The sequence below is a fragment of the Grampus griseus genome (assembly GCF_964374135.1).
Source record: "Grampus griseus genome assembly, chromosome: 12".
Lineage (NCBI taxonomy): Eukaryota > Metazoa > Chordata > Mammalia > Artiodactyla > Delphinidae > Grampus > Grampus griseus.
This window is the reverse complement of record NC_139006.1, coordinates 65,265,524-65,292,270: the sequence shown is the minus strand read 5'-3', so window position 1 is coordinate 65,292,270 and position 26,747 is coordinate 65,265,524. Positions and strand designations below refer to the sequence as shown.

Here is a 26,747-nt window from a genome sequence, read left to right as displayed (position 1 = left end):
GCCTCAGAGCAAACCCAGCTTCCATTTCAAGTCTGTTCCTGCCGGTGGTTGTTTCTTAGTGTGGCACTCCTGGCCCTTTCTGCTCCCAATGATACAGTCCTGAAGGTCCAGAGGATGGGATGTTCTGGATGAACCAAAGGCTACTTCGGTCTGTGAAACAAGATGACACGGTTTCCCAGTAACTCTCTGGTGTCTCTTGCTTACGTAGAAAGATAAGGTAGTCAACCCACAAAACGTCAAGCTTAGGCACACACTTTTTTAAATGCTTACAGTGAATTCTGGAATGTCTCTCACCTAGAAACTTAAGCATCTGGCATTTGGCATTAAATTGTTTTCTTTACAGCTATGATTCCATTATGGTCCTGTTTTCACTTAGCATCCATTTACATTATTTTAAATAAAGTCAGTGAGAATCTAGCTAGAGGCATTTAAATGTTCCTTTCCTTTTCCCCTCAAAATTGTATTTGTACTAGGACTCGGTTGCAGAGATATTACCAGTCTGTAAAAAGATAAATCTTGTCCACACACAGGTGACCTTGCCCTCCGTCATGAATGTGTCTGTTTAGAAATGGGCCCTCCACAGGGTGGTAGTGCAGAATGAGACCAGCATGAGGAAATCAGATTTTCCAAATTAAATCATGCACCTTCTCCCTGCCCAGCACCTAGAGAACAGCAAAATCCAAACTCAGCATTGCAAAGTAAACATACATTTCCTTACCTCCTTCACTAACTACTAAGAGATGAGATCCCAAACTCTTAGGAAAACTGCTTCCTTCTACAAGTGTACTGAAAGTTTTGAAACTTTTTAAAATGTTGCTTTCACAAGTTTACTCCTAGACTGCAACTGGCTTCGCTCTGCCCCTGGGCTGGCTACTTCCCCCAGACAGTTGGTAGCAGATAAAGGATTAGCTTCCACTTAGACAGGAGTAAAATCTGTTCCTTCGTAAGTGATTTTGGGGGTGGGGGGGAGGTAGGAAGGCTTTGTTAAGACCTTTGTTATATAAGGTAAGATACCCAGGACTCTTTTAATGAAACCTTTAAATTACTCGTGGATAAGAGGCTGAGTGCTTCAGGCAGCAGTTCCCTAAAATCCTCATTACTTTATAAGCCATGGAGCGTAGAGGGCGGGGTGGGCAGGTATACGGGAGAGAGGAATGGGGTAAGAGAGCTCAGATCTTCCAGGCAGAGCTTCCGGACTCTAGTTTACTAAATGTAGGCCCCTAAACATCAGGCCAGCTGTATCTAAACTGTGGATCTTGCCTAAAGAGAAGTGTCCTCCTGTGCCAATGTCATATGTTCTTTAAAATTCAAAAGTTGTCTTATGTTCACTTAGCTCTGTGCTGAACTTTTGTTTTTATTCCAACAGATTGTCAAAATTTTGAACCTTTATACTCCCCTGAATGAATTTGAAGAACGGGTAACAGTGGCCTTTATACGAACAATCCAGGTGAGTTTTAAAATATTAATCAATTTTATAAAGTCCTAGTGAACAACAAATAAAAGAATTGGTAGTTTAGATTTTAACCTTGCTTCTCTTTACTAATGAAATAACGTTACATTCTAGAAGACCTTACATTTTTAGGTGTTCTCTTTAGGTAAATATGAGCCACACCACCCATGAATTGCTTATCATATACGCACAGAAGACTGAACGTCAATCACCTCTGCCTCTCAGATCTTAGACATTGTCTAAGTAGTTCATTTGCCACTAGCATGTTACTAAACTATAGCACAAAATGAAATTAACAAAGTAAGAGGAATATCAACCCTACCCACAAATGGAACTAAGAAATACTCTTTTCGGAAAACAACTTGAGCTCTTAAATCTTGACTCTTAAGGCTTACGATATTTGCCCTTAGGAATATGCTTGAAAGAAAACATTTCCGGGAAATGATGATTTAAATCTGTCTTAAGAGTATGGGAATTTTTACATAAAGATGAGCTGCCTGGGCTTCCCTGGTGGCACAGTGGTTGAGAATCTGCCTGCCAATGCAGGGGACACGGGTTCGAGCCCTGGTCTGGGAAGATCCCACATGCCGTGGAGCAACTAGGTCCGTGAGCCACAACTACTGAGCCTGCGCGTCTGGAGCCTGTGCTCCGCAACAAGAGAGGCCGCAATAGTGAGAGGCCCGCGCGCCGCGATGAAGAGTGGCCCCCACTTGCCACAATTAGAGAAAGCCCTCGCACAGAAACGAAGACCCAGCAGAGCCAAAAATAAATAAATAACTAAATAAGAAGACCCCAAGATCACTATTTCAAAAAGAAAAGAAGATGAGCTGCCTAAGCTGAGCCCTAGGTGATCTGGGCTGAGTGCCTAACCTTTGTGGGCGCTGTAGCGGACAGCATGTAAATGTTGAGTCACATCAAGATTACCCAAAACACGAGGAGCATTTCTCCCATTAGTATATGTGGGTAACATTTTGAGGAGACCTAATACTTTCTCAAACTTTTAAACAACCTCTTTAGCCTGTGAAGTAATTGTCAATATGAAACAAGGATAAAATGAAATGGGGAAAAGTAATCAGAGGAAGAGGCAGAAAAAGAATAAATTAACTTGAGCATCATGTATAAGTAGAGAATAGAGGCTGAAGATCAAGGGAGGGTGTTCTCTTAAAGGCAGTGGGGGAAATGCAGTGGTTTATTAAAGACTGGGATCACAGAGAAGCAGGCGGAGAGTCACCAACACGGATATTGTATAGTCAGCTGCTGAAAAGACTGATGACAGAAGCCATTGAGTTCTCTGACCCGCTACCGTTTTTATGGAGAGTTGAGAATTTACACAAAGCAAAGTGCAGATTTAGAAAGTCTTTTCTGTCTTTAAATACCTGAAACATACATTAGAGGGAGAGCTATAACTGCTTATAAATTGGCACTGTTTACAGAAGAGTTCAGGCCAAAGGTCAAAGAATATGAGCCAAGTCAGACTTGGGTTTGAATTAAGGAGGTAGGAAAAAGACAATGGAAGTTGGTCAGATATTCTCTGGAGACATGTACAGTCAGATTCTGAGTCTTCCTTAGCAGTCAATTCCCATGTCCAGCAATTCTTTCAAAAAATGGTTTTTTGGTTTTGTTTTGTTTTTCTTGCTAGAGTTCTATGTTCTGTTTCTCCCTAGACAGTGCTCAGAGGAAAGGCTCGGACAATCCATGCCATCCTCCTGTACTTGAACCTTATGTAGGATAAATACAAGTTGCTTATTAAAGCAAACCATTTACTTGGGTGGTGAGGACAGAATATGCTGACCTATAAGAATGTAAATTTAAGGGGATTGTTAAACACACCAAAGGATTCCCACCAGCAATGCATGAGGTATATACATACACAGGAATATCAGTCTTGTATTTTTGTATGTTGAACCACCCTTGCATTCTGGGGATAACTCCAAATTGGTCATGTATATGTTTGTTAAGTCTAACTGGTTTATAGTGGTGTTCTTTGGCCTCTGTTTGCTGTTGATCTTCCATATGGTGGTTCTATCCATTATTGAAAATGGGGTATTGAAGTGTCCAACTATTATTATAGAACTGTTTCTCCCTTTAATTCTGTCTATTCTTGTTTCATGTATTTTGAGCTCTGTTGCTAGGTACATGTATATTTGTAACTCATATATTCTGGATAGATTGAGCCTTTTACAGATATATAATGTCCTCCTTTGTCTTTTGTAAACTTGTTTAATTTAAAGTATATTTTGTATGACAATAATATAGCCATTTCAGCTCTTTTCTGATTATTTGGAATGTCTTTTATCAAACTTTTACTTTCAAACTTTTTGTGTGCCTAAACTGTCTCTTGTAGATAGCATGTAGATGGATCATGTTTTTTCAATCCATTCTGCCAATCTCTGCCTTTTAATTGCCTTTAAATTTGCATTTAAAGTATTACTGATAAAGGATTTACTTCTGCCATTTAGCTACTTGTTTCCTGGATGTCTTAATATGTTTTGTGTTTTTCAATTCTTCCATCACTGCCTTTTTGTGTGTTTATTTCTTGTAGCGAGTGTATCATTTTGATTCCCTACTTTCCTTTTCTGTATATTTTTTAGTTATTTTCTTAGTGGTTACTGTGGTGATCACTATTCACATCTTCAACTTATAACGACCTAGTTTAAGTAATACCAACTTAGTGTCAATAGTACACAAATACTCTGCTGCTATACATCTCCATCCCTCTGCCCTTATATTGTTATTGTCACAGATCACATCTGTTATACATGTGTACCCATTAACAGAGATTTATAATTATTTTCTGCATTTGTATAAATCATACAAGAAAAGGTGCTACAAACCAAAAGTATAATGCTGGCTTTTACATTTACCTATGTTGTTAGCTTTACAGTGAGTGTTCTTTATTTCTTCTTATGGCTTGATTTCTTATGGCTTTGAGCTACTGTCTAATGTCCTTTCATTTCAGCCTAAGGACTTTCTTTAGTTACTGGTAACCAGATCCTTCTGCTTTTGTTTATCTGGAAATGACTTAGTTGTCCCTCAGTACCTGTGGGGGATTGGTTCTAGAACCTCCATGGGTACCAAAACCTGTGGATGCTCAAGCCATTTATATAAAATGACATAGTATTTGCATGTAAGCTATGCACATCCTCTGTACACTTTAAATCATCTCTAGCTTACTTATAGTACCGAATACAATGTAAATGCTATGTAAATAGTTGCCAGCATGTATCAAATCCAAGTTTTACTTTTGGGAACTTTCTGCAAATTTTTAAAAATTTATTTATTTATTATTTTTGCTGTGTTGGGTCTTCGTTTCTGTGCAAGGGCTTTCTCTAGTTGTGGTGAGCAGGGGCCACTCTTCATCGCGGTGTGCGGGCCTCTCACTGTCGCGGCCTCTCATTGCGGAGCACAAGCTCCAGACGCACAGGCTCAGTAGTTGTGGCTCACGGGCCTAGTTGCTCCGCGGCATGTGGGATCTTCCCAGACCAGGGCTCGAACCCGTGTCCCCTGCATTGGCAGGCAGATTCTCAACCACTGTGCCACCAGGGAAGCCCTGCAGTTTTTAAAAATATTTTTTGATCCATGGTTGGTTGAATCTACAAATGCAGAACCCATGGACACAGAGGGCTGACTGTAATTCTTCAATCTTGAAAGATAGTTTTGCCAGATATAGAATTCTTGGTTGACAGAAAGAAGAAATTTCAGGACTTCAAATATATCACCTCTGCCTTCTGGCTTCCATGGTTTCTGATAAGAAACCCACTTTTACTCTTATTGAGGATACCTTGTTATGTGATAAGTCACTTCTCTCTTGCTGCTCTCAGGATTCTTTCTTTGTCATTGGGGTTTGAAATTTTGACTATGATGTGTCTCAGTGTGAATCTCTTTGAGCTTTTTCTGCTTGGAGTTTGTTGAGCTTCTTGGAGATATATATAGAGAGAAATATATCTTTCATCAGATTTGGGAATCCAGCCACTATTTCTTCCAGTAGTTTGCTGTCCCTTTCTTTCTGGGACTCTTATGATGTATATATTGGTACACTTTATGGTGTCCCACAGGTCCCTCAGGCTCTGTTCATTTTTATTCACCCTTTTTTCTGTCCACTCCTCAAACTGAAGAATTTCAGTTGCTTTATCTTCTGTTTCACTGGTCATTTCTTCTGCCTGCTCAAGTCTGCTGTTAGACCCCTTTAGTGAACTAAATGAAAATTTTCATTTTAGTTATTATACTTTTCCTATATCTGGCTCCAAATAAAGGGAAAAGGAGATGGGCTCTATCCCTTTAAATCTTCCAATTGATGCTGCTGGAGGGAGCTACTGCATCCCAAGAGAGCCAAAATCAAGGCAGGCATCTGTGCCAGTCCTTCAGGGAACTGCCAGACCAACCAAAGTGCACAACCCCAGATTTTTGAAAGACAAGATCTCACTGCCTACCCTGGCACCAGCCAGCTGCTCCAGGACTGTGGGTTACTATCCCTACAGCTGCAGTGGGGCTGGAGAATGGGGGATGGTAGCTGATGCACACTGATCTCTTAGCAAAGATGAGCAGGCTCTCCCTTCATCAGGCACTCTCCTGGTTGTTGTAAGTGTCCAGCCAGGTTACAGAGTTACAAGATAGTTGATGCCAGTTGCTTTTTCTAGCTCAGTGGTTGCTTCAGTGGAGGGACTGACCCCTGGAGGTTCCTGCTCTGTCATTTTGTGTGATGTCAGTCTCCCCATTCCTTTTTACAGATGAGGAAACTGAGGCAGAGAGAGGTTCAGGAACTCACCCAGGGTGGTGCCAGGATTAGAGCTCAGGTTATCCGCCTCCAGAGCCCATGGCCTTAACCACTTCACCATACTGCCTCGCCATATGATTTGCACCTGAACTATATTTTTCTATTCTCCCTTAGATGGAAAATTTTTAAAGAATGCTAGAATTGGGAGAGGAGTTAAAGTCATATGATCTCCAACAAGCCTAAACCAGATCTTCGCTCCTTGCTAAATACCTCAGGGAGAGGGAGACCACATTCTCCTGAAGTCCTACCCAGTTATTGTAACATAAATATTCCTGTGATTCATTTTTGTGAGTTCACCAAAACTGGCTATTTTTAGGCATAGGAAATATTTTACGTCATCTTATTCTTCCCCACAGGCACAACTGCAAGAGCGGAATGACCCTCAGCACCTGCTGTTAGACTTCAAGCACACGTTTCCCGTTTTGTTCCCATTTAATCCATCTTCTCTGACCATGGACTCAATCCACATTCCAGCGTGTCTCAATCTGGAGTTCCTCAATGAAGTCTGAAAACGCATGTGCCAAAGCTCGATTGCCAGAAGGAAGTATACAGTACAGTAAAGTGAATTTAAGGATCTGTTAAATCTATAAAAGTAGATCAGATCAGAGGTTGAGAACCTGTGCAGAGTGAACTATACAGAATAAGACACATCTGTTATTTTATTTTGTACCTACTGCTCAGAATAAAAACACTTGAAATATGGAAGATTTTTTTAAAGTATGATTTCGGTCTAAACAAATATACATCATGATCTACAGCCACCAAGCAGTCCCCATGGGCCATATAAAAGATGCCAGTCTATAAAATGGAAACTGCCTAGTTTTGATCTTTGCACATAGCTGGAGAATGCCCAAAGTAAAATGATATTAAACATATGTAAGTCACATAAACTGCCTTCAGAGGACTTTTAACAAATAATGGTACTAATAACCATGACACTGTCATATAGTGAGTGACATTTCCCCCCGTCAACAAACCGTAGGTGTGGATGGGTTTATGGGGAGATGTCTTGAGGACAAATATACAGACCTGGGCCTTCTGAGAAGTTTCCCAAAGATATTTTTTAATGCCTGGTGATGCAGAGACAATGGTGTAATTGACCTCCAGACTAAAAGTTTGATTATTGGTTTCTGAAATAAAATTAGAAGACTCAGTCCCTAACGTACTCAAACCCACTTGTGTAGTCATGAATTTACGGAAGAATTACGCTAAAAATGCTGCAGTCCCAAACGAAAAATGTGAGCAAACAGAAAGATATTCTTTACGTTTCCGATGCTAATCCATGCACTTCCTGAGTCAACAAAACTTTCACAAAAGTCTGTGTAAGCTAAATGTTAGAAAAGAATAACAAGTCTTATTTACAGATTAAAAACCAAACAAGTCAGGATAAAAGCCTTTAATCCCTTATTGCCATTATACCTCCAAAAAGAACATTACATAATGCGCTAGTAATTCCAGATAACTAAAAGAGTAAGGAAAACAAACTTCATCTTGAGGATCAGACTATTTGAAAAGCCTTTTTTAAAAATCAGTTCAGGTATTATTAAATTATTATCCAAAACTTTTGGGTGTTTGTGGGTGTGTGTGTTCTTTTTAAAGGGAGAGAAGCTTATGTCAACTTTCCCTTTTCAGGTTATTTTCAACACTTTTCAAATTTACCACAAAAAACTGTAAATATCTCTGCTTTGAAATAAGGGTTTAAAGAAGTTTCAATGATAATATTACAATGAATTTTACAATGAATTGTAAAGAATAAAGAATATTCAATGGGTTTATGGGGAAATTTAAAGAATATTCAATGATAATATTACAATGAATTTATTTGTTTGCTACTTTTATAATTTTTTGTCTCTTCTAAAGCAAGCATTCAATTAGAAAATCCTACATGTTGTTTACAGTCTTCTACTATTTTTTTCATATTTCTGGTAGATAACAGTATGCTGCTCCCATGACAGGAACAGATGGTGTTTGCAAATCATAGAAGAGCCTCTATGTTGCATCAAGAAGAAAAAATTTCTCCACAGAGTACAAGTAGAGCCCCCACACCCCGCCACCTTCTCTTACTCAGCCTCTCAGCTTAAAAGGCTCTTGGAAACACAACACACTCCGAGCCCTAAACAATCCTGTGCGCAGAGCTATCCTCGCCCGCTGGGCAGGACGAGGCACAGCCCCCGGGCGAAGACCGCTGCCCAGCACGTCCCCACCCAAGTCGTCGGCATGATCCCCTCGACCTCCACGTTGCACGTCCCGGCTTCTCTTAGGTGTCCACGCAGAGCTGTGCCCTTCCCTTCCTTCCCAGCTAGAGTTACATGATATGACATCCCTGACCACACCCTTCAACAACCCACATGCTGACTAGCTTTGGAAGGCCAGTCTAAACCAGTTGAGTCCGTGGCTGCCTCTTTTTAAAGTTGTTTATTATGTGTAACTTGCTTTCTACTGCACTTTAGGTTAAAACTTGGCTTCATGTAAGGCCTGTTCTTAATCTTCGAGAACCAAAAATGCCTTGTTAGAGTGCTAAGGAGTGTAAAAAGCAGTGATTCCATAAATGCAATGGCTTCCTGTCCTACGTGCTGTCTTACACCCTCATCCTCTCCATCCCTCTGGGTTACTCCCTCTGCTGTCACTGGTTAATCACTGGGTGCCAAGGACTCACTGAATAAACGCTTGGCACGTAGAATAAATGGGGTGGGGGAACCTCGTGAATAGTCCTCTACTTAGCCTAAGAAATGCAGGTTTAGTTCTCCTCTTCCGAAGGTAAAGGTATTTCACTGGAGCTGTACTTGATCTATATATACTTAAAAAACAAGTACTCTTTTATAGACACCAGGAATAAAGGAATACAGTAATCAGTTACTTAATGTTTAGATCTGCCCTATTTAATGTAACACTTGGCAACTGGAAGAAGCATCTTTAATATGTTAGCATTTTTCTTCCTTGCATTTTTTTTAAAGTCAGTTCAATTCATTTTCCAACTCCGTGAAATCAATAATGACTTAATTTAAATAACTTAATTCAACGTAAAGTTTTGAATTCTAAACCAAATATCTGTCTTTATATTTTAATATTTTAAATTTAGTTGTCACTTTTCTCACTATGTGCCTTTAGCAGTTACTAAGGTAACTGACATCAATTCTCTGAAATAAGTGTTTCTGTGGGAGGAATTTTCATGTTCAGCATAACGTCCTGGTGGTGTTTTGATCTGTCTTTTGAAACATGAGAAGCATTTTAAAGATTACTTAAGAATCAAATACTTAGATTAAACAATTTGTATTTTAAGTATTATATGGGACCTATCTGTCTACCTAGAGTAATGTGTGTTCGTTGCGAGGCTGACAAGCATATCACCTACATGCATATCACCTACATTCTCCCTGTGCCATCACAGCTGCAGTTAGACTTATGGTACCCAGCAAGCAGATCAGACCCAAAGGAAAATAGGCTTTTCCCCCCTTTTTATGAAGCATATCAATACGACTTTCTTCCCTTTCCTGTACTAAATTTTAAAGCTTTTGTAAAAACAAAACAAAACAGACAAAACGAGGAACTTGGAAAACTTAAAAAAAATTAACACTGCTACCATCAGTTCATCAAATATTTACTTAGAGCTTCACTTAATGCATTAAGATTATAGTAACAAATGCATTAGAATCCATTTCTTTTACATACAGTAAATCTGTTTTCATTCATTCTGAGGCGCCAAGGGCATCCTAAGTTGAAGCACTTGTATAATGCCCAATGACTCAACAGTTACTAAAGTATGACAGCATGGGGCAGGACACTGTAGATTGTCCTCATAGTATATTTCTCTGCAGTTTCTCAAATTATTTGCTGCATGACCCAAATAGCCATAATTCACTTTTTGTACACATCGGTACCATAGAGAGTTGGGGAGTATAGGAAATTAGAGGTGGATGCCAATACCATAGGACTTTTTCTTATTATAAAGGTCATTAGATAGATACTCAAGATTGCTTTTCCTGAAAAAATTTCTAATTTTAATAAAGGGGGTCAATCAAAAATGAATTTAAACTACTTTCTAAAGTGATACCGTATCAGAATAATCCAGATTTGACTATAACATTTTGCTCCCAACTGATGTTTGGATGAAGGACTTCTTCACTGAAGGGGATCCCATCATATTCATGGGTGAATCTAACAATGGAGAAGAAATACTACTAATAAAAATATTTTTCCACTTTGACCAAATCTGTAAACTACACCTTTGTTTATAAAAATTGCTTGTATTAGTTACTGTAATATTCAGCTGTGAATAAAAATTTGTGGAAATAAATACTTTTGAAAAAAGTGGTGTGACAAATTTAAATGAAATTTAAAACTCTGTAACTACACATTGGCTGAAAAGTTAATTTTCAATGCTTAAGAAACTATTCAGGGGCCTATATTCAGAGATGCTTCATGATCATTTAAACCAGGGTTTGGCAAACTACAGCCTGCAAGTTGGGGTAGAGAGAGACTTTCCCTATAAAATAAGACTTACTGAGCTACACAACTCAAACAAGGCAGTTTTGGTGTAGTGGATCAACGGAATAGGACAGAGAGCCCAGAGATAGACTCATATGTATAACTTTGTAAATGGTAGAGGTGGCATTACAAATCAGTGGGGAAAATAGTTACAAGATCTGTATGGAGGATCTTATATATAAGTGAAAAACATTAACAGTAACATTTAAAAATTGGAGAAATATATTTCACAGATAAGAAGACTCCATACCACAGAAATGTCAGTTGTCCCCAAGTTGGTCCGTAGATTAAAATCCATCTCACTACAGTTTTTTTTTGGTGAAAACTGACAAGCTAATTCTAAAATTTATATGGAAGAGCAGAGGCCCAAGGATAAGGAAGAGGCTCCTCAAGACAAAGCGGGGAAGCTTTCCCTAGTACGTACCAAGACTTCCTATAAAACTTCAGATGAGGGAAACTGGCACAGAGATAGAAAATTTGACCATTGGAGCAGAACAGACAGCCTAGAAACTGAACATTTGTATGGAAACGTTGGTAGACTGTTTATTACCTAGAGGAGCACACACAAAAATCACCTGGAAATCTTTATAAGAACTCACATAACCAACCTCACCCAAATGTACAGGATAAGACATCTCCAGGGAAGGTGCCCTTAAACACCCATCATTAGGGAACCCTATTGAAATATTTCATGATACAGAAATGTGTTCACAACATACTGATCAGCTGAAAAGTTACCTCTGGAGCCCAACTTCCAACTTAAGGATGGACAAACTTCTGGGTGGCTGGTGGAAAAATAACCTCTCTTCAGGAAAGCCTCCACCTCATTCCCAGCGAGGTGAGCGCCTAGCTTCAGGACCTCAACAGGAAAACTGTGTGCCAAGAGCCAAATTTCAGACAGCATACACTTATGTAGTAACAGTAGAGAAAGAACAAAGCAGCCGACATCTGGGTCCTGGTCTGACACTTAGAGGTAGGTCTGGGTGGTGGCAGAAGCTGGCCTGGTGCTCCCAGCTAGGCCCTGGTGATCTCCTTCTGCACAGAATCTTACAAAACCACATCAGACAAGCTCACTCTGACTAATGAAGGGAGACAACACAAGACTACGTCACAGTTTTGTCTAAACACAAACACAAGATCTCTGTGCAAACCACACGATACCAAACACCCCTCTCCTGGCTAATGGGTGACTGCAGCTTCTTCACCAGTTGCAGCTTTAGTCTAGCTCCAATCTTCCCTCCTTCTAGATAGGATCATGCTGAAATAACTAATCAAAGACTTGACCCTACTTCTGAACAGCACACAATCCAGAGTGAACCTCTGCATCTCTGGACTCCCCAAATCACCTAACCAAAGCCCAACGTCCAACACCCTCTCACTGAGCTGCCCCTCACTTCCCCAAGGTGTGCCCGTGATGTGCAGACTTCCTGTTGCAACAGCGTTAAACCCAGCCTGTTCACAGACAGGTGTGTGCCAGGAGGCGTTTGGCTGAAGGGCATCAACACAGTGTTGTCCCCTTCCACCAATATTAGCATTTTGCAGGGTAAACTTAGAACCAGGGAGGTACCGTTACTGAACCAAACTTGGGTCTGCTCGCCTGCACACAGTAAAGCTAATCTACCAACACGGGGCTGTGGGGAAGGAAAGTGCAGTGTACTGCAGGGCTAAGCAAGGAGTATGGGTGGCTAATGCTCAAAAAACCTGAACTCCAGATGGATTTCAGGGAAAGGCTTTGAAAGACAGGGTGAGGCAGAGGGTCTCAGGGTACCTGATCCGCTCCTAGACATTCTTCTGACTGGTTGGTGATGAAGTAATCAGGAGTCAACATCACCAACCTTCTGGTTCCAGCTGGTCTGGGGTCTATGTGCTTGTGGGCAGCACGAAGTTAACTTCTCCCACCTGGTGGCAGTTTCAGTATCTGCAAAACAGCTCAAAGGACTTGGCTCAGAATATTATCTATAGCCCTTGAGGAGGAACTAAAGGTCCTTGACTTTGTTCAGTGGCTAAACTGTTATTATTTTTGTCTTGACTGTTTTCTTTTGTTTCTGCATTTTCTCATTCTCTGATTAAGTTTGCTCTTTGGAACTCAGGGAAGGCCTAGGCGGTTAAAGTTTTTCTACCAACAAGAGGCAGGTGGAGGACGTGGGGGTGGGGGTAGGGGGCGGGCCTGTCCAGGGAAGGACCAATAGGGGCCTGCATGGTTACACCTCAGGTTATACAGGTTATGGCAGGTACCTTGGAGATACTGCCAGTTTGGTTGCAGACCACTGCAATAAAGTGAATATCACAATAAAGTGAGTAACATGAATTTGTTGGTTTCCCAGTGCATATAAAAGTTATGTTTCCACTATACTGAAGTATGCAATAGCATTATGTCTAAAAAAAATATACATATCTTAATCTAAAAATACTTTATTGCTTAAAAATGCTAACCATCATCTGAACCTTCAAGTCTTAATCTTTTTGCTGGTGGAGGGTCTTGCCTCTGTTGATGGCTACTGACTGATCAGCGTGGTAGTTGCTGAAAGTTGGGTGGCTGCAGCAATTCTGATTGACATCTATACACTAATATGTATAAAATAGAGAACTAATAAGAATGTGCTGTATAAAAATAAATAAATAAATAAAATTAAAGAAAAAAGAAAGTCAGCAATGAAGTTGCCACATCTATTGACTCTTCCTTTCATGAACGATTTCTCGTAGCATGCAATGGTGTTTGATAGCATTTTACCCACAGTAGAACATCTTTCAAAATTAATCTTCTCAAATCACTATGTATGGCAGCTATAGCCTTACAAAATGTATATCTTAAACAATAAGACTTGAAAGTCAAAATGACTCCCTGATCCATGGGCTGCACAATGGATGCTGTGTTAGCAGGCATGAAAACAACATAAATCTCACTGTACCTCTCCATCAGAGCTCTTGGGTGACCAGGTGCTTTGACAATGAGCAGTCATATTTTGAAAGCAATCTTTTCTTCTGAGCAGGAGATCTCAACAATGGGCTTAAAATATTCAGAAAACCATGTGGTAAACAGATATGCTGTAATCCAGGCTTGTTGTTCCATTTATAGAGCACAGGCAAAGTAGATTTAGCATAATTCTTAAGGATCCTAAGATTTTCAGAAAGGTAAGTGAGGATTGGCTTCAACTTCAAGTCACCAGCTCCATTAGCCCCTAACAAGATAGTCAGCCTGTCCTTTGAAGCTTTGAAGTAAGGCATTGACTTCTCCTCTCTGGCTATGAAAGTCCTAGATGGCATCCTCTTCCAATAGACAGCTGTTTTGTCTGCATTGAAAATGTGTTGTTTAGTCTAACCACCCTCATTAATTATCTTAGCTAGATTCTGGATAACTTGCTTTAGCTACTACATCAGCACTTGCTGTTTCACCTTGTATTTTGATGCTATAGAGATGGCTTCTTTCCTTAAACCTCATGGACCAACCTCTGCTAGCTTCAAACTTTTCTTCCACTGCTTCCTCACCTCTCTCAGGCTTCCCAGAACTGAAGAGAGTTAGGGCCTTGCTCTGGACCAGGGTTTGGCCTAAGGGAATGTTGTGACGGGCTTGATCTTCTATCCAGACCATGAAAACTTCTGTATCAGCGATAGGCTGTTTTGCTTTCTTATTATTGTGCGTTCACTGGAGTACCACTTTCAATTTCCTTCAAGAACTTTTCCTTTTCATTCACAACTTCGCTAAATGTTTGCAAAAGGCCTAGCTTTCAGCCTATCTTGGCTTTCCACATGCCTTCCTCACTAAGTTTCATCATTTCTAGCTTTTGATATAATGTGAGAGATGTGTGACTCTTCCTTTCACTTGAGCACTTAAGAGGCCACTGCAGGATTATGAGTTGGCCTAATTTCAATACTGTTGTGTCTCAGGGAATAGGGAGACCTGAGGACAGGGAAAGGACAGGGAAACAGCCAGCCAGTGGAGCAGTCAGAACACACACAAGATAATCGATTAAGTTTGCCATCTTATATGGGCGCGGTTTGTGGCACCCCAAAACAATTACAGTAGTACCAGCAAAGATCACTGATCACAGATCACCATAACAAATATAATAATTGTGAAAAAATTTGAAATATTATAAGAATTGCCAAAATGTGACGCAGAGACACGAAGTGAGCAAATGCTGTTGGAAAAACAGCACCAGTAGACTTGCTCCAAGCAGGGCTGCCACATACTCAATGAAAAACAAACCAAAACAAAACAAAACAAAATGCAATAAAGTGAAGCAGAATAAAATGAGGTATGCCTGTATTACTAAATGAAATTCTAAGGCTTGGTAAGGAAATAGACACTGCAAATAACCTTCAAACAGGTAGAGGAACAAAGACAAATACACTGGACCCTTGAATGGGGGGTAGGAGAGCCCACCCTCCATACAGTCAAAAGTCTCTATATAATTTATAGACAGCCCTCCATATGGGAGGTTCCAACCAACCTCTGCTCATGCAGTACAGTAGTATTTACTACTGAAAAAATTCTGTGTATAAATGAACTCGTGCAGCTCAAACTCATGCTGTTCAAGGGTCAACTGTATATATCCTTCACTTAGGTCTGTGACAACATCTTAAGCTATTTGGAACACACCTAGACCTGGGGTAAACTTAAAATAAGTTTGGTAAATCAGTGTCTGTATTTACAATTTTCTGTCTACATTTCATTTCTGATGTTCTTGTTTGGCAACTCGAACTTTCTGTAGAGTAGGTATTTGTTATAAGGACAAAACTACATCCAAGGTAATAACTTCTTCTTAATTAACAAAATTTGAAGTTATCACCAAAGCAGTTAGATTAACAATGAGCACATACATAACTTGCCCAACTACTCAAGATTAGCAAACTCACCTGTCTCATTTATTCAAAGTCAAGGCCCTCTGTATCCTTGGGCTCTGTGTCCATGGATGCAATCAACTGCAAATCAAAAATATTTGAAAAAAATTTTTTTCCAGAAAGTTCCAAAAGCAAAACTTGAATTTTCCATGCACCAGCAACTATTTACATAGAATTTACATTGTATAAGGTACTATAACTAATCCAGAGATTGCTTAAAGGAGAATGTGTGTAGGTTATATCCAAATACCATGTCATTTTAGATAAGGGACTTGATTTTGGTATCCTCCTGTAACCATTCCCTAAGATACAGAGGGAAAACTCATTTGTTACATTTGTAACAAATTTGTTACATTACACATTTGTTAACATTGTCCTAGCCCCTACCAACTCCACCAATTTTCCCAGTTTCTGTTACTGAAACTTCTAAAGCCATTGCTGCATAAGCTACCATTAATTTTGAGTATTATAGGAAGTTTAAGCACAGGAAAATTATCCACAAAATGTAGAAGATAGGGCTGAGGCTGGTTATTTCTGAAATCCTAATGAAATCTTCACATTAGAATTTACAGATTTACAATAGATTCACTGATTTCCAGTCTTAACGCTGATCTACTCCTTTTTTTTTTTCAAAAAAATAATTACAGAAAGAAATGATAACAGGGCATTTCTAAAAATACTGAGAGCTAAATGTCTTAGAACATTTACATCTCATGAGGGCCCATGTCTAGATTTTAAGAATTATAAAATAACTAATTTTGATATAGATATTTAGTGTTATACAATATATACTTGGTTATATATGGTTAAACATGAAAAGAACTAATTATAATTTATTTCTGGTAATTTTGCATCTTTATTGAAAGATACTTTTCCTCCCAATTTCTATTTTGAAAAGTTAAATAACTACTGAAGAGTTGTCAAAATAGAGCAATGAACAACCGTATACTCTACCTTTAGGTTCCCTAATTGGTAATACTTTGCCGCATCTGCTATCTCTCTTTCTCTGCCACTGTATTTGTATGCATTTTTTGAGTTATTTGGTAATTAGTTGCAGCATCATGACTCTTCACCTCTAAATATTTCAGTGTGTACCTCCTAAGAACAAAGGACAATCTCTGCCATATCTACAATATAATTAACATAATCAGGAAAAGTAATGTCAATGCTACCGTCTCATGCAATTTATAGAAAGTTCCCCCAACTGTCCCAATTCTGATCTTTAGAGTTGTTGTTTTTAAATCCAGTTTCCAATTAAAGATCCTATGTTACATTCAAATGTCACATATCTCCTCTATCTAATACAATTCCTGGCCTGTTTTGTTTTTCACAACATTGACATTTTTTTAAGAGTTCAGGTCAGTTATTTTGCAGAATGTCCCTCAATCTGGATTTGTCTGATTGTTTCCTTATGATTAGATTCAAGTCAGACTTTTTTTGGAGAAATCCTACATAAGTGAGGTTGTGTCCTCAGTGTATCCAGAGGGTGCATGATGTCAGTTTGTCCCATTACTGGTAATGTTAAGCTTGGTCACTTGGTCATGGTAATACAAGATTTCTCTAGTGTATGGATAAATTTTCCTCTTCATGATACTTTGAGATTACGTAAATATCTTTACATAGATTTACATGTTTTTTATATATGTAAAACTTTTACCCAATGGTTTTCAAAATCCATCCATTTTCATAACATTTTTAGTTACAAAAAACTTAGGAAATTTGGAAAGACTTGCTGCTGGTGATCTGTAAGGTATTGAGTGGGAAACCGTGATACTTAGAGTGATGGTATCTTAACTTTTCTTAATAAATATATGGGGGGGCAAATTGAATAGAACCTGACTTTTTCTCTTATTGAAGAACGCTAATACCCTTATCAATAGTTCTACAGACCAGATGCAATTACTCTGCATTTGGACTATTAGAAAGTTTTAATGGAAAAACCCATAACTTTTAAAGATCTGTTTATTTCCTCCACCACTGTATCTCACACTTACAGATAATTCACTGCACATGTTTTCTGATTTTTATTTTCTTCATTGCAAAACACACATTTGACTGGCTTAAGTTTACTGAGTGTCGGCTTGAGATAAAATGTGTTGGTTTTGGCTCACCTAATGAATTCCATTTTGGTTTCAATTTTATTATGTTACTAGCTTTCAAACATAAATCAAGTTCTAATGCTCTAATGGTACCAGCTCTGTACCATCCTTGGAAGGATTAAGAAAATAATCATTCAAATCATTTTCTGTAGGAGCCGTGGTTGAGAAAGGCAGAGCATCTAGTAGTGACACGTTGCCTCACTTCTCCACCTACCTGAAACCACACTTAACCTCATACCCCTAGATCCTTCCCCTGCCAAAAAAGCAAATAAATCTTCTAATCCAAGCCACCATATGCAAGTATGTTACTTTTACCAAGGTTTCAACTACTTTATTTCTTCCACCGAGGAAGATTAACTTAACATTCACCTCCTTTCCTGTTTTCTATAACATATACCTTAGTTAATGATACCTGTCTCTTTTTCTACCTCCGCTTCTACGTTCCACATGCCATAAGCCCTGGACAAACAACATGGGCCTTGGGCTTCTGAGAATCAAGAGTTCAAACCTATAATTCAGCAAATCTAGATTTGAGGCCTTGGCAAATTCTTTGGTTTCTCTGGGTCTAAGCTTCCTCATTTATAAAATGAGAAAGAAAAAACTCTTACCTATTTCATGGGGTTGCAGAAGGTGCCTTAATTTGGGTTTGTCTGTTATATGAATTGTATGTTATTCAGTTTTATATAACAATTATCATATTGCCTGAGTATATGAATTATAAACAGCATACATAAGTGCCTGGTGCATGGTGGGCACACAGTGCTCATAGATGGTAGCTTTATTTTTCTATGCTCTTTGCTCATCATCCAGAATATGAAGGTGAAAAAAAATCATCAGGTATGTGGGAAGTTTTGATTTATTCAAAGTCCAAATTCCACTGACTATATACACTTCTTGTGAAAAAGGAGCATACATACTTTTTAAAGTCAATAGCCTCAGAATTCATGTATTGAATTGACGACTGTCAATTTCCTGGATTTGCTCAAATCAAAGCAACAGAAGAAAGAAAAGGAATAAACCAGAGGGTCAAATTACAAAAGATGGTGAGTAAAAGGGAACTGTGGATAACTGGGAGAACAAATGGGAAATGAAGGAATTTTCTGTAACGATGGACATGTTCTAAATTATATTTTGAAAGCTGAGAGTAGTTTGGGTTAAAAGAGTATATGCACTTGTGAAACTCATCCAATTTAAGATTTGTACATTTGACCCCATGGAGATTTTGCCTTAAAAGAACTGTAAACAAATACTGACCTCCTAACATGAGTCATAGTATTTCTGGGTGAAGTGTACTAAGATCTGCATTAAAAAAAAAAAAAAAAAAAAAGATGGTTTGATGGAAGAACAGATGGAGGGACGTGATACAGCAAATATGGCAAAATGTTAACAACTGTAGAATACAGGTGGTGAATATATGGGTGTTCACTGTAGAAGTCTTTCCACTTTCCTGTATGTTCAAAAGTTTTCATAATAAAAACTTTGGACTATAAAACAAACAAATAGGGACTTCCCTTGTGGTGCAGTGGTTAAGAATCCGCCTGCCAATGCAGAGGACATGGGTTCGAGCCCTGGTCCGGGAAGATCCCACATGCTGCAAAGCAACTAAGCCCATGCACCACAACTACTGAGCCTGTGCTCTAGAGCCCGCAAGCCACAATTACTGAGCCCACGAACCACAACTACTGAGCCCGCACACCACAACTACTGAAGCCCACGCTCCTAGAGCCCATGCTCTCCAACAAGAGAAGCCACTGCAGTGAGAAGCCCGCGCACCGCGACGAAGCATAGCCCCTGCTCACCGCAACTAGAGAAAGCCTGCGCGCAGCAACGAAGACCCAACGCAGACAAAAATAAATTAATAAAATTAAACAAACAAACACAATGTGAGAGGGCCACAAAGGCATTTGAAAAGCAGGATTCTAGGGCAGGCATTGCCTGACAGCTCACAGAACACCTCAGTGCCTCCCACCACCCCTTCCCAACTGTGTGGTCCCAGCGCAGGTTGGAAAAGAATTTCCAGACACAAGGCAGAATGTGAGGAAGATAGAGTTTATTAAAGAGAAGGGTCGCTGCAAGAACAGCTGGCCGACTTCCTGGTAGCCAGGGAAAGCCTACCCTGAGCGTGGGTTCCTTCTCTGGTTTGTTTGTTTGTTTGTTTTAACATCTTTATTGGAGTATAACTGCTTTACAATGGTGTGTTAGTTTCTGCTTTATAACGAAGTGAATCAGTTATACATATACATATATCCCCATATCCCCTCCCTCTTGCGTCTCCGTCCCTCCCACCCTCCCTATCCCACCCCTCTAGGTGGTCACAAGGCAGCGAGCTGATCCGAGCCAGCAATCCCACTACTGGGCATATACCCTGCTTGTCTGTTTTTATAGCCAGAGAACAAAGGGACTTCTGAGTCACCCGCTGATTGGGTAGGATCTGCATGTTTCCAGTGGGATGAATACCTTTCTGTATATGGTATGGAAAAGGAGCAAGGCATGCTGCTTGGGAAAGCTCAGAGATGTTGCAATGGTTGCTGCATGACAGAGTGATTAAGGGTCTGGTAACTGTTCCGGCGATGTTGGCCCTTTTAGTTTATCTTGTTCATTGTCCTTGCAGCACACCACACCGACCACGCGAATCAAGCCCGAGGCAGCCTGGCCAGCCTCCGAGCCCTGGCGCTGGGGATCTGCCCCTTCTCTGCCCGGGTCGCCTCCTGCTCGCCCGGTCTCAGTCCGTTCTCAGCACACACTCATCACCTGGTTCCCAGAACTCAGATTGCGCAGTGGTCACGTCATCATCGACCAGGGCTCACAGTTACAGCGGCAGAGGCATCCCTAACCTCCCTCATCCGTAGTCTAACCGGCTCACCCTAATCTCCCAGCCCCCGGTTCCCTGGCCCCATTTCGCCTGACAAGTTTTCATAATCCTCTCAGGCTCCGCCAGCAGCGCCACCAGCCATGGGGCCCGATCATATAAGGAAAATACAGCGGCTTCATCCGGAGCTGCATCGTGGACCCGGGGGCGCCCCTGCCCTACGCCACTCGCTACACTCCACGCCTGCCAACCTCCCCGGGCCTGTCCCCCTCGCCTGCCCCGCAGTCTAGGCCTCTGCCCCTGGTCTGCGCAGCCGCTCTCCCCAGCCTGCGGGAGTCGCTCAGCCACTCCCCTCCCGCCGTCTTCCGAGCCTCCCCCACTCGACTTCCGGTCCACAGGCAGCGCCCGGCCGCACCCCACCTCCTTCAAAGCAGTTCCACACTTTCGGCCGCCTGGTCACACGTTTAAGAAAAGTCAGGAGTGGGGGTGAAGAGGCACGTTAATTACCTGTTGGGGTAGCGGGGCGTAGATAGGATGGACAGGGTAGAGTCAAATCATTCTCTTGATTGGGAGACAAGAGAGACAAAAAGTCTTTAAAAAGAGCGATATGAGGAAAAAAATCCGCTTGCGAGGAACGTTCTCTTGTCCAAGGCCGGTCTCCCCGGGAGGTTTTGGTACCCTTGGTTCCCACGGGGTGGCGCAGAGGGCCGCGTCGTGCCAAAAGAGAGAGCGAGCCCTGGCCGAGCGGCGCGAAGTAGGTAAAAAGGCGCGGCCGAGGCCACGCTGGCGCCGCCCCGCGCGCTTAAAGTCCGGGTGCCCGGGGCGGTACGTCAGCGTCGCCGAGGAGGACCCCTGCGCTGCCGCCCGCCGCCATGGCCCTGCTCCGAGGTGACCCCTACAGCCTCGCCTCTCTCGCCCCTGGTTGGTGGGGGGTGGGGAAGGGCCCGGTCCCGGCGGGGAGTCGAGGCCTCCTAGGCAGTAAAGGGGACTTGATAAAACCCCAACCCGAAAGCACTGTTTGGGTTTAGGAGAAAACATACTTGTCAGGCACTAGCGACAGTGATCTCCCGGCAACTTCCAGCTGAGAGTTGAGACCACGGTTTGCTTGCTTCTAACCTTGAAGGTCATTTGCCTTCGCGCGGTAGTGACCCACCTAGTTCGAGGTTAGCTATTTGGAAGACTGGGGCGGCGCCATAAGCACGAGGCGGCCTGGGGCGGAGGGGTGCCTTTCCCAGGAGCCCGGCGGCCTCGGACTTGGTCAGAGGGTGGGCGGGGCTTGGGGGAAAGGAAGGAATGTTGTCTTGCAGTCGGCAGTGGATTTCCGTTCCCCCCCACAGTGCTTGGTGGCGATCTGTTGGAGAACTTTCCTTAATCCCTTTCCCTTCTATTCTTTCGAGTGAGTCCAGAAGAGTGCAGTCATTGAGTACATAAATTCTACAGTTATTAACTTAAAAAAAAATGTAAAATCCCTTTTCATGACAAATGGTCGCAGTCAGTGGAATAAGGATGAAAGCTCATCCTTACTTTATGTGTCCTTTGACGAACCTTCAAATGGAACACTTTATATATCAAGGCCCCGGGCAGAAGAACACTTGGCAGGAACTGAGAACCATTATTCTGGTGGTCCAGGGCCCTGTGGGCTCTGTGAAGGAGGTGGGGTTTTATTCTAAATTCAAAAGAAGGCAATCTCCTACCTTAAAGTAGAATAACAGGATCTGATATCCAATCTGCCCCCATTTCCTCAGGGCTATGAGGCTGTCCATGTAGCAAGGAGAATTTAAGAATCTATTGCAAAGGCCCAGGCAACATCAGATGATGGTTTTGACTCAAGTGGGGGGCAGTGGAGTTGGGGAAAAGGGGGAGGAATGATTTGAGATAGATTTGGAGTTGGACTTCACAGAACTTGGTGATAGGTTGGATGTGGCAGGTCAATGAGAAGGAAATGTCAAGAATGACCAGGTTTCTGGTTTGATGATATCATGAGTATCATGATGATACTCCTTATGGAGTGAGGAAAACTGGGGAAGGGACAGATTTGTAAGAGAATACTGAGGTGCTCAAGTGCAGATATCAGGTAGGCAGTTGGTTAGGGGGATCTGGAGCTCAGAAGAGCCAAAATGACTTGTGAACAGTTCACGTGAGAAATAGGTATTCTGAGACAAGAGGATTTAATTTAATTTGTCAGCGCTCTTTACAATTCTGAATTTAATAAAGCAGCATATTGATTTTTTTTAGATGAGGTATTCAGAAAACCCAAATTATTTAAAAGCTGCATGGTCATGAGCTATCATCTTTAAAAGAAATTATATTTTTATTGATTTCTCTGTATAAGAATTTATCAGTGGTTCTGACCACTTTATTTTAATACAGACCCCTTTGAAAATTTGATGAAAACTATGAACCCAGGAAGGGGAAAGGATGTACATCAACACCTGCATTAAGGAAGTATGAAGTTTATAAATTTGGGATACCATTCACTATGGTGTTAAAAGTTAGTGATCGTATTTTTATCCATTTCCCTGTTTTACAGGGAAACTGTAAACTGTTTTACAGGGAATGTTTCCCTGTTTTACTGATGTCCAGAAAGGTAGAATGGCTTGTCTCTAATGGTAGTGTCTTGATTGTTATTCGTTGGTTAGAATACATTACAGATACATACTTCTCTCAAGTAGCATACTAGGTGCTTGCAGGACTAGTGGGTAAGAGAGAACATGCGACTGACTCTTGTGGGGAAAAGGACACATTTGAATGGGAGCATAATTGACTTTGGTAAAGATTGTCATTAATTTATCAGATTTCTGTAGAACCAATATCCCGGGTTTTTATTAGCACCAATCCCAGGACTTGGTAGAAGGGTTGCACTCAACAAATATTAACTCTCTTACTGCTCCTTAGCTTTGCTGGGAATGTTTGTGCAACCCTTCAAGGCAGGTGAGGTGGGCAGGCGGGGGCGGGGGTCAGGGAGCTGCCAGATGAATCCTGAAACTGAAGTGGATACAGAAGCAGCAGTTTTCCTTGTTAGCTTTGGTTGCTGTCTGCAGTTGCTGTAATTAAATGAGTAAATATTTGCGTAACAATGTAATAGAAAGGAAGGCAGAATTCCTCTTTCTCTTCTAGTGTTATTTTTCCTCTGTGGTCACATCTGCCACATTGCCAGGCCACATTGCCTCTGTGGTCACATCTGCCACATTGCCAGACCCTTTCCTGGTGTTTCTGACTCACTATGCTCTGGATTAATATGTCTTTTCATTGTCTTTCAGTAAAAATCTTTAACCTCTGAATTTTCAGAGCCTTTTAAAATACACAAGATCTTAGCTGGGTGTTACCGATTGTTAAGTTTTAGACCTTTCAACTTCCACATAAAATCGACATCAGATCAAATAATTATTGCCATGGTATCCAGTTTATGAAATTACAGGAAAAAATCCTTTAGATTGTCTAGTCTTTGTACCTGCACATGCCAGATTATTTTTAAAAATACACTTAATAGCTTTTTCCCCACTCAAAATAATTGTATTAGTTCAGTTTTAGCCTTGCTCATGCTAACCTTTACAGCCTGGGAGCTTCAAGTAAGCAGACGTGATGTAAGGAAAGGGGAAGTTCTTGCTTTCATTTTCATTTTCACACACGCACACTCTTTTGTAGATTTCTCATATTTCGCCATACGCACTTCCCACACAAAAATGCTTTCTTAGGTTATGAAATACAAGGAAAAAACTCATGACAGGAAATTTATGGAGAAGCAAATGAAACGTGCCTTCATTGTTTCTGAAAAGTCAACGTTCAATTCGAATCATTTTCATGTATGCAATATATCATTTTATCTGGCTTTTGAGATTCTGTCTTTCGTTTTGAGAAGTTTGACAGTGATGTGCCAAGATGAGTGAGTGTGTGCGTGTATTTTGCATTTATTCACTTTGGAGTTTACTGAGCTTGAATCTGTAAATTTATCTTTTAGTTTTATAGAAAAATTGAACAGAAAGTACAGAGCATTCCCATATACTTCCTCGCCTCACTCCGTTATCCCCTATTATTAACAGCATTAATGTGGTACATTTGTTACAATTGATGAACCAATACTGATATATTATTTTTAACTAAAGTCCACAGTTTACATTAAGGTTCATTTGTTGTGTTGTATAGTTCTATAGGTTTTGACAAATGTATAATGGCATGTATCTACCATTTTAGTATCATAAAGAGTAGTTTCACTGCCCTAAAATGTCCCTGTGCTCTACCCATTCATTTCTCCTTCCCTACCACCCCCAACCCCTGATAACCGCTGGTCTTTTTACTGTCTCCATAATTTTGCCATTTCTAGGTGTCATATATTTGGACTCATACAGTGTGTAGCCTTTTCAGATTGGCTTCTTTCACCAGCAATATGCATTTAAGTTTCTTTCATGTCTTTTCATGACTTGATACCACATTTCTTTTTAGTGCTGAAGAATATTCCATTGTATGAGTGTACCACAGTTCATCCATTCACCTACTGAAGAACATCTTGGCTGCTTCCAAGTTTTAACAATTATGAATAAAGCCGCTATAAACATTTGTATACAGGTTTTTGTGTGGACCTAAGTTTTCAACTCACTGGGGTAAATACAAAGGAGTGTGACTACTAGATCCTATGAGTGGAGTATGGTTAGTTTTAGTTTTGGAAGCAACTGCCACATTGTCTTCCAGAGTGGCTGTACCATGTTGCATTCCCAGAAGCAGTGGGTGAGTTTCTTTTGGTCCACATCCTCACCAACGTTTTGTATTGTCAGTGTTTTTTGGATTTTAGCCATTCTAATAGTTGTGGGATAGTATCTCATTGTTAGTTTAATTTGCAGTTACCTAACAACATGATGTCAAACATCTTTTCATATGGCTATTTACCATTTGTATAGTATCTTTGGTAAGGTGTCTGTTCACATTTTTTATGCATTTTTAACTGGGTTGTTTGTTTTCTTATTATTGAGTTTGAAGAGCTCTTTGTATATGTTAGATACCAGCCCTTTATCAGATAAGTGTTTTGCAAGTATTTTCTCCCAGTCCGTGGCTTGTCTTTTTGTGCTTTTAGTAATGTCTTTTGAAGAGCAGAAGTTTTCAATTTTAATAAAGTCCAAATTTTTCTTTCATGGATTGTGCTTTTAGTGTTGTATCTAAAAAGTTATCACCAAGCCAAACCAAAGGTCGTCTAGATTTTCTCCTTTGGTATCTTCTAGGAGTTTTATAGTCTTTGAATTTTTGATTTAAGTCTGTGTTCCAGTTTGAGCTAATTTTTATGAAAGGTGTAAGGTCTGTCTACTTTGTTGTTGTTGTTTGCGTGTGGATGTCCAGTTGTTCCAGCACCAGTTATTGAAAAGACTATCCTTTCTCCATTGAATTGCCTTTGTTCCTTTGTCAGACTTTGCCCATGTTTTTTGTTTTGTTTTGTTTTGCCCAATCATCTTTTTCCTCTGTTCTTCAGATCAGGTAATGTCTATTTATCTCTTTCAAGGTCACTGAATCTTACTCCTTTCACTTCCATTCTGCTTTTACACTTCTTTTTTTCACACTTGCTTTTTCCCATTTGGTGTATATTTTATTTCAGATATTTTTCAGTTTTAGAATTTTCACTTTGGTTCTTTTTTTTAAGCTTTTTTTTTCTTTGTGGAGATGTCCTATCCTTTATTATGAACAAAGTTTTCTATACATCCTTGAGCATAGTTATGATAGACAGCTGCTTTAAAATCCTTGTCTGCTAATGCTAACATCTGGGTCATCTTGGGGTTGGTTGCTGTTGATTTTCTTTTATCTCAAGAATGAGTCACACAGGCATATGGCATTTTATTGCACTTTGCAAATACTGCGGTTTTTTACCAATTGAAGGTTTGTGACAACCCTGCAGTTGAGCAAGTTTATTGGTGACATTTTTCCTACAACGTTTGCTCACTTTGTGTCCGTGTTACATTTTGGTGATTCTCGCAATGTTTCAAACCCTCCATCAGCAAAAAGATTACAACTCACTGAAGGCTCAGATGATGGTTAGTATTTATTAGCAATAAAGTCTTTTTTAAATTAAAGTATGCACATTTTTTTACACATAATGTTATTGCACACTTAACAGGCCACAGTAGAAGCGTAACTTTTATAGGCACTGGAAGACAAAAAAATTCGTGCAACTTGCTTAATTGCAGTCGTGTGGAACCAAACCTGTAATATCTCTGAGATATGCCTGTATTTTCTTGTTTCTTCATAGGTGAATAAATTTTGGATTGTGTGGTGGACAGTGCAGGTGAACCATTGTAGGGACTGGATTCT

At 40.4% G+C, this 26,747-nt stretch overlaps 2 protein-coding genes and 1 long non-coding RNA gene across 3 annotated transcripts in view; 2 read left to right on the top strand and 1 right to left on the bottom strand.

Moving 5' to 3' along the window:
• Positions 1 to 6,993, top strand: part of MYO5B (myosin VB) — a gene marked incomplete at its 5' end in the record, with an annotated part of 386,267 nt that extends 379,274 nt beyond the window's left edge. Inside the window, 2 exons of the mRNA XM_082667157.1 lie at positions 1,367 to 1,447; positions 6,581 to 6,993. Of these exons, the coding sequence (XP_082523283.1) occupies positions 1,367 to 1,447; positions 6,581 to 6,733 (234 nt within the window). The 3' untranslated portion in view covers positions 6,734 to 6,993. The remainder of the gene's footprint in view (positions 1 to 1,366; positions 1,448 to 6,580) is intronic.
• On the bottom strand, positions 5 to 21,673 carry LOC309830561. Its single transcript, XR_014297494.1, has 4 exons — positions 21,500 to 21,673; positions 20,967 to 21,020; positions 15,567 to 15,632; positions 5 to 150 (listed from the first exon to the last, which is right to left on the bottom strand). It is a non-coding gene; the product is annotated as an uncharacterized lncRNA (long non-coding RNA).
• ACAA2 (acetyl-CoA acyltransferase 2) overlaps positions 21,222 to 26,747 on the top strand; it is a 46,316-nt gene continuing 40,790 nt past the window's right edge. Inside the window, exon 1 of the mRNA XM_082667158.1 lies at positions 21,222 to 21,347. Within this exon, the coding sequence (XP_082523284.1) occupies positions 21,332 to 21,347 (16 nt within the window). The 5' untranslated portion in view covers positions 21,222 to 21,331. The remainder of the gene's footprint in view (positions 21,348 to 26,747) is intronic.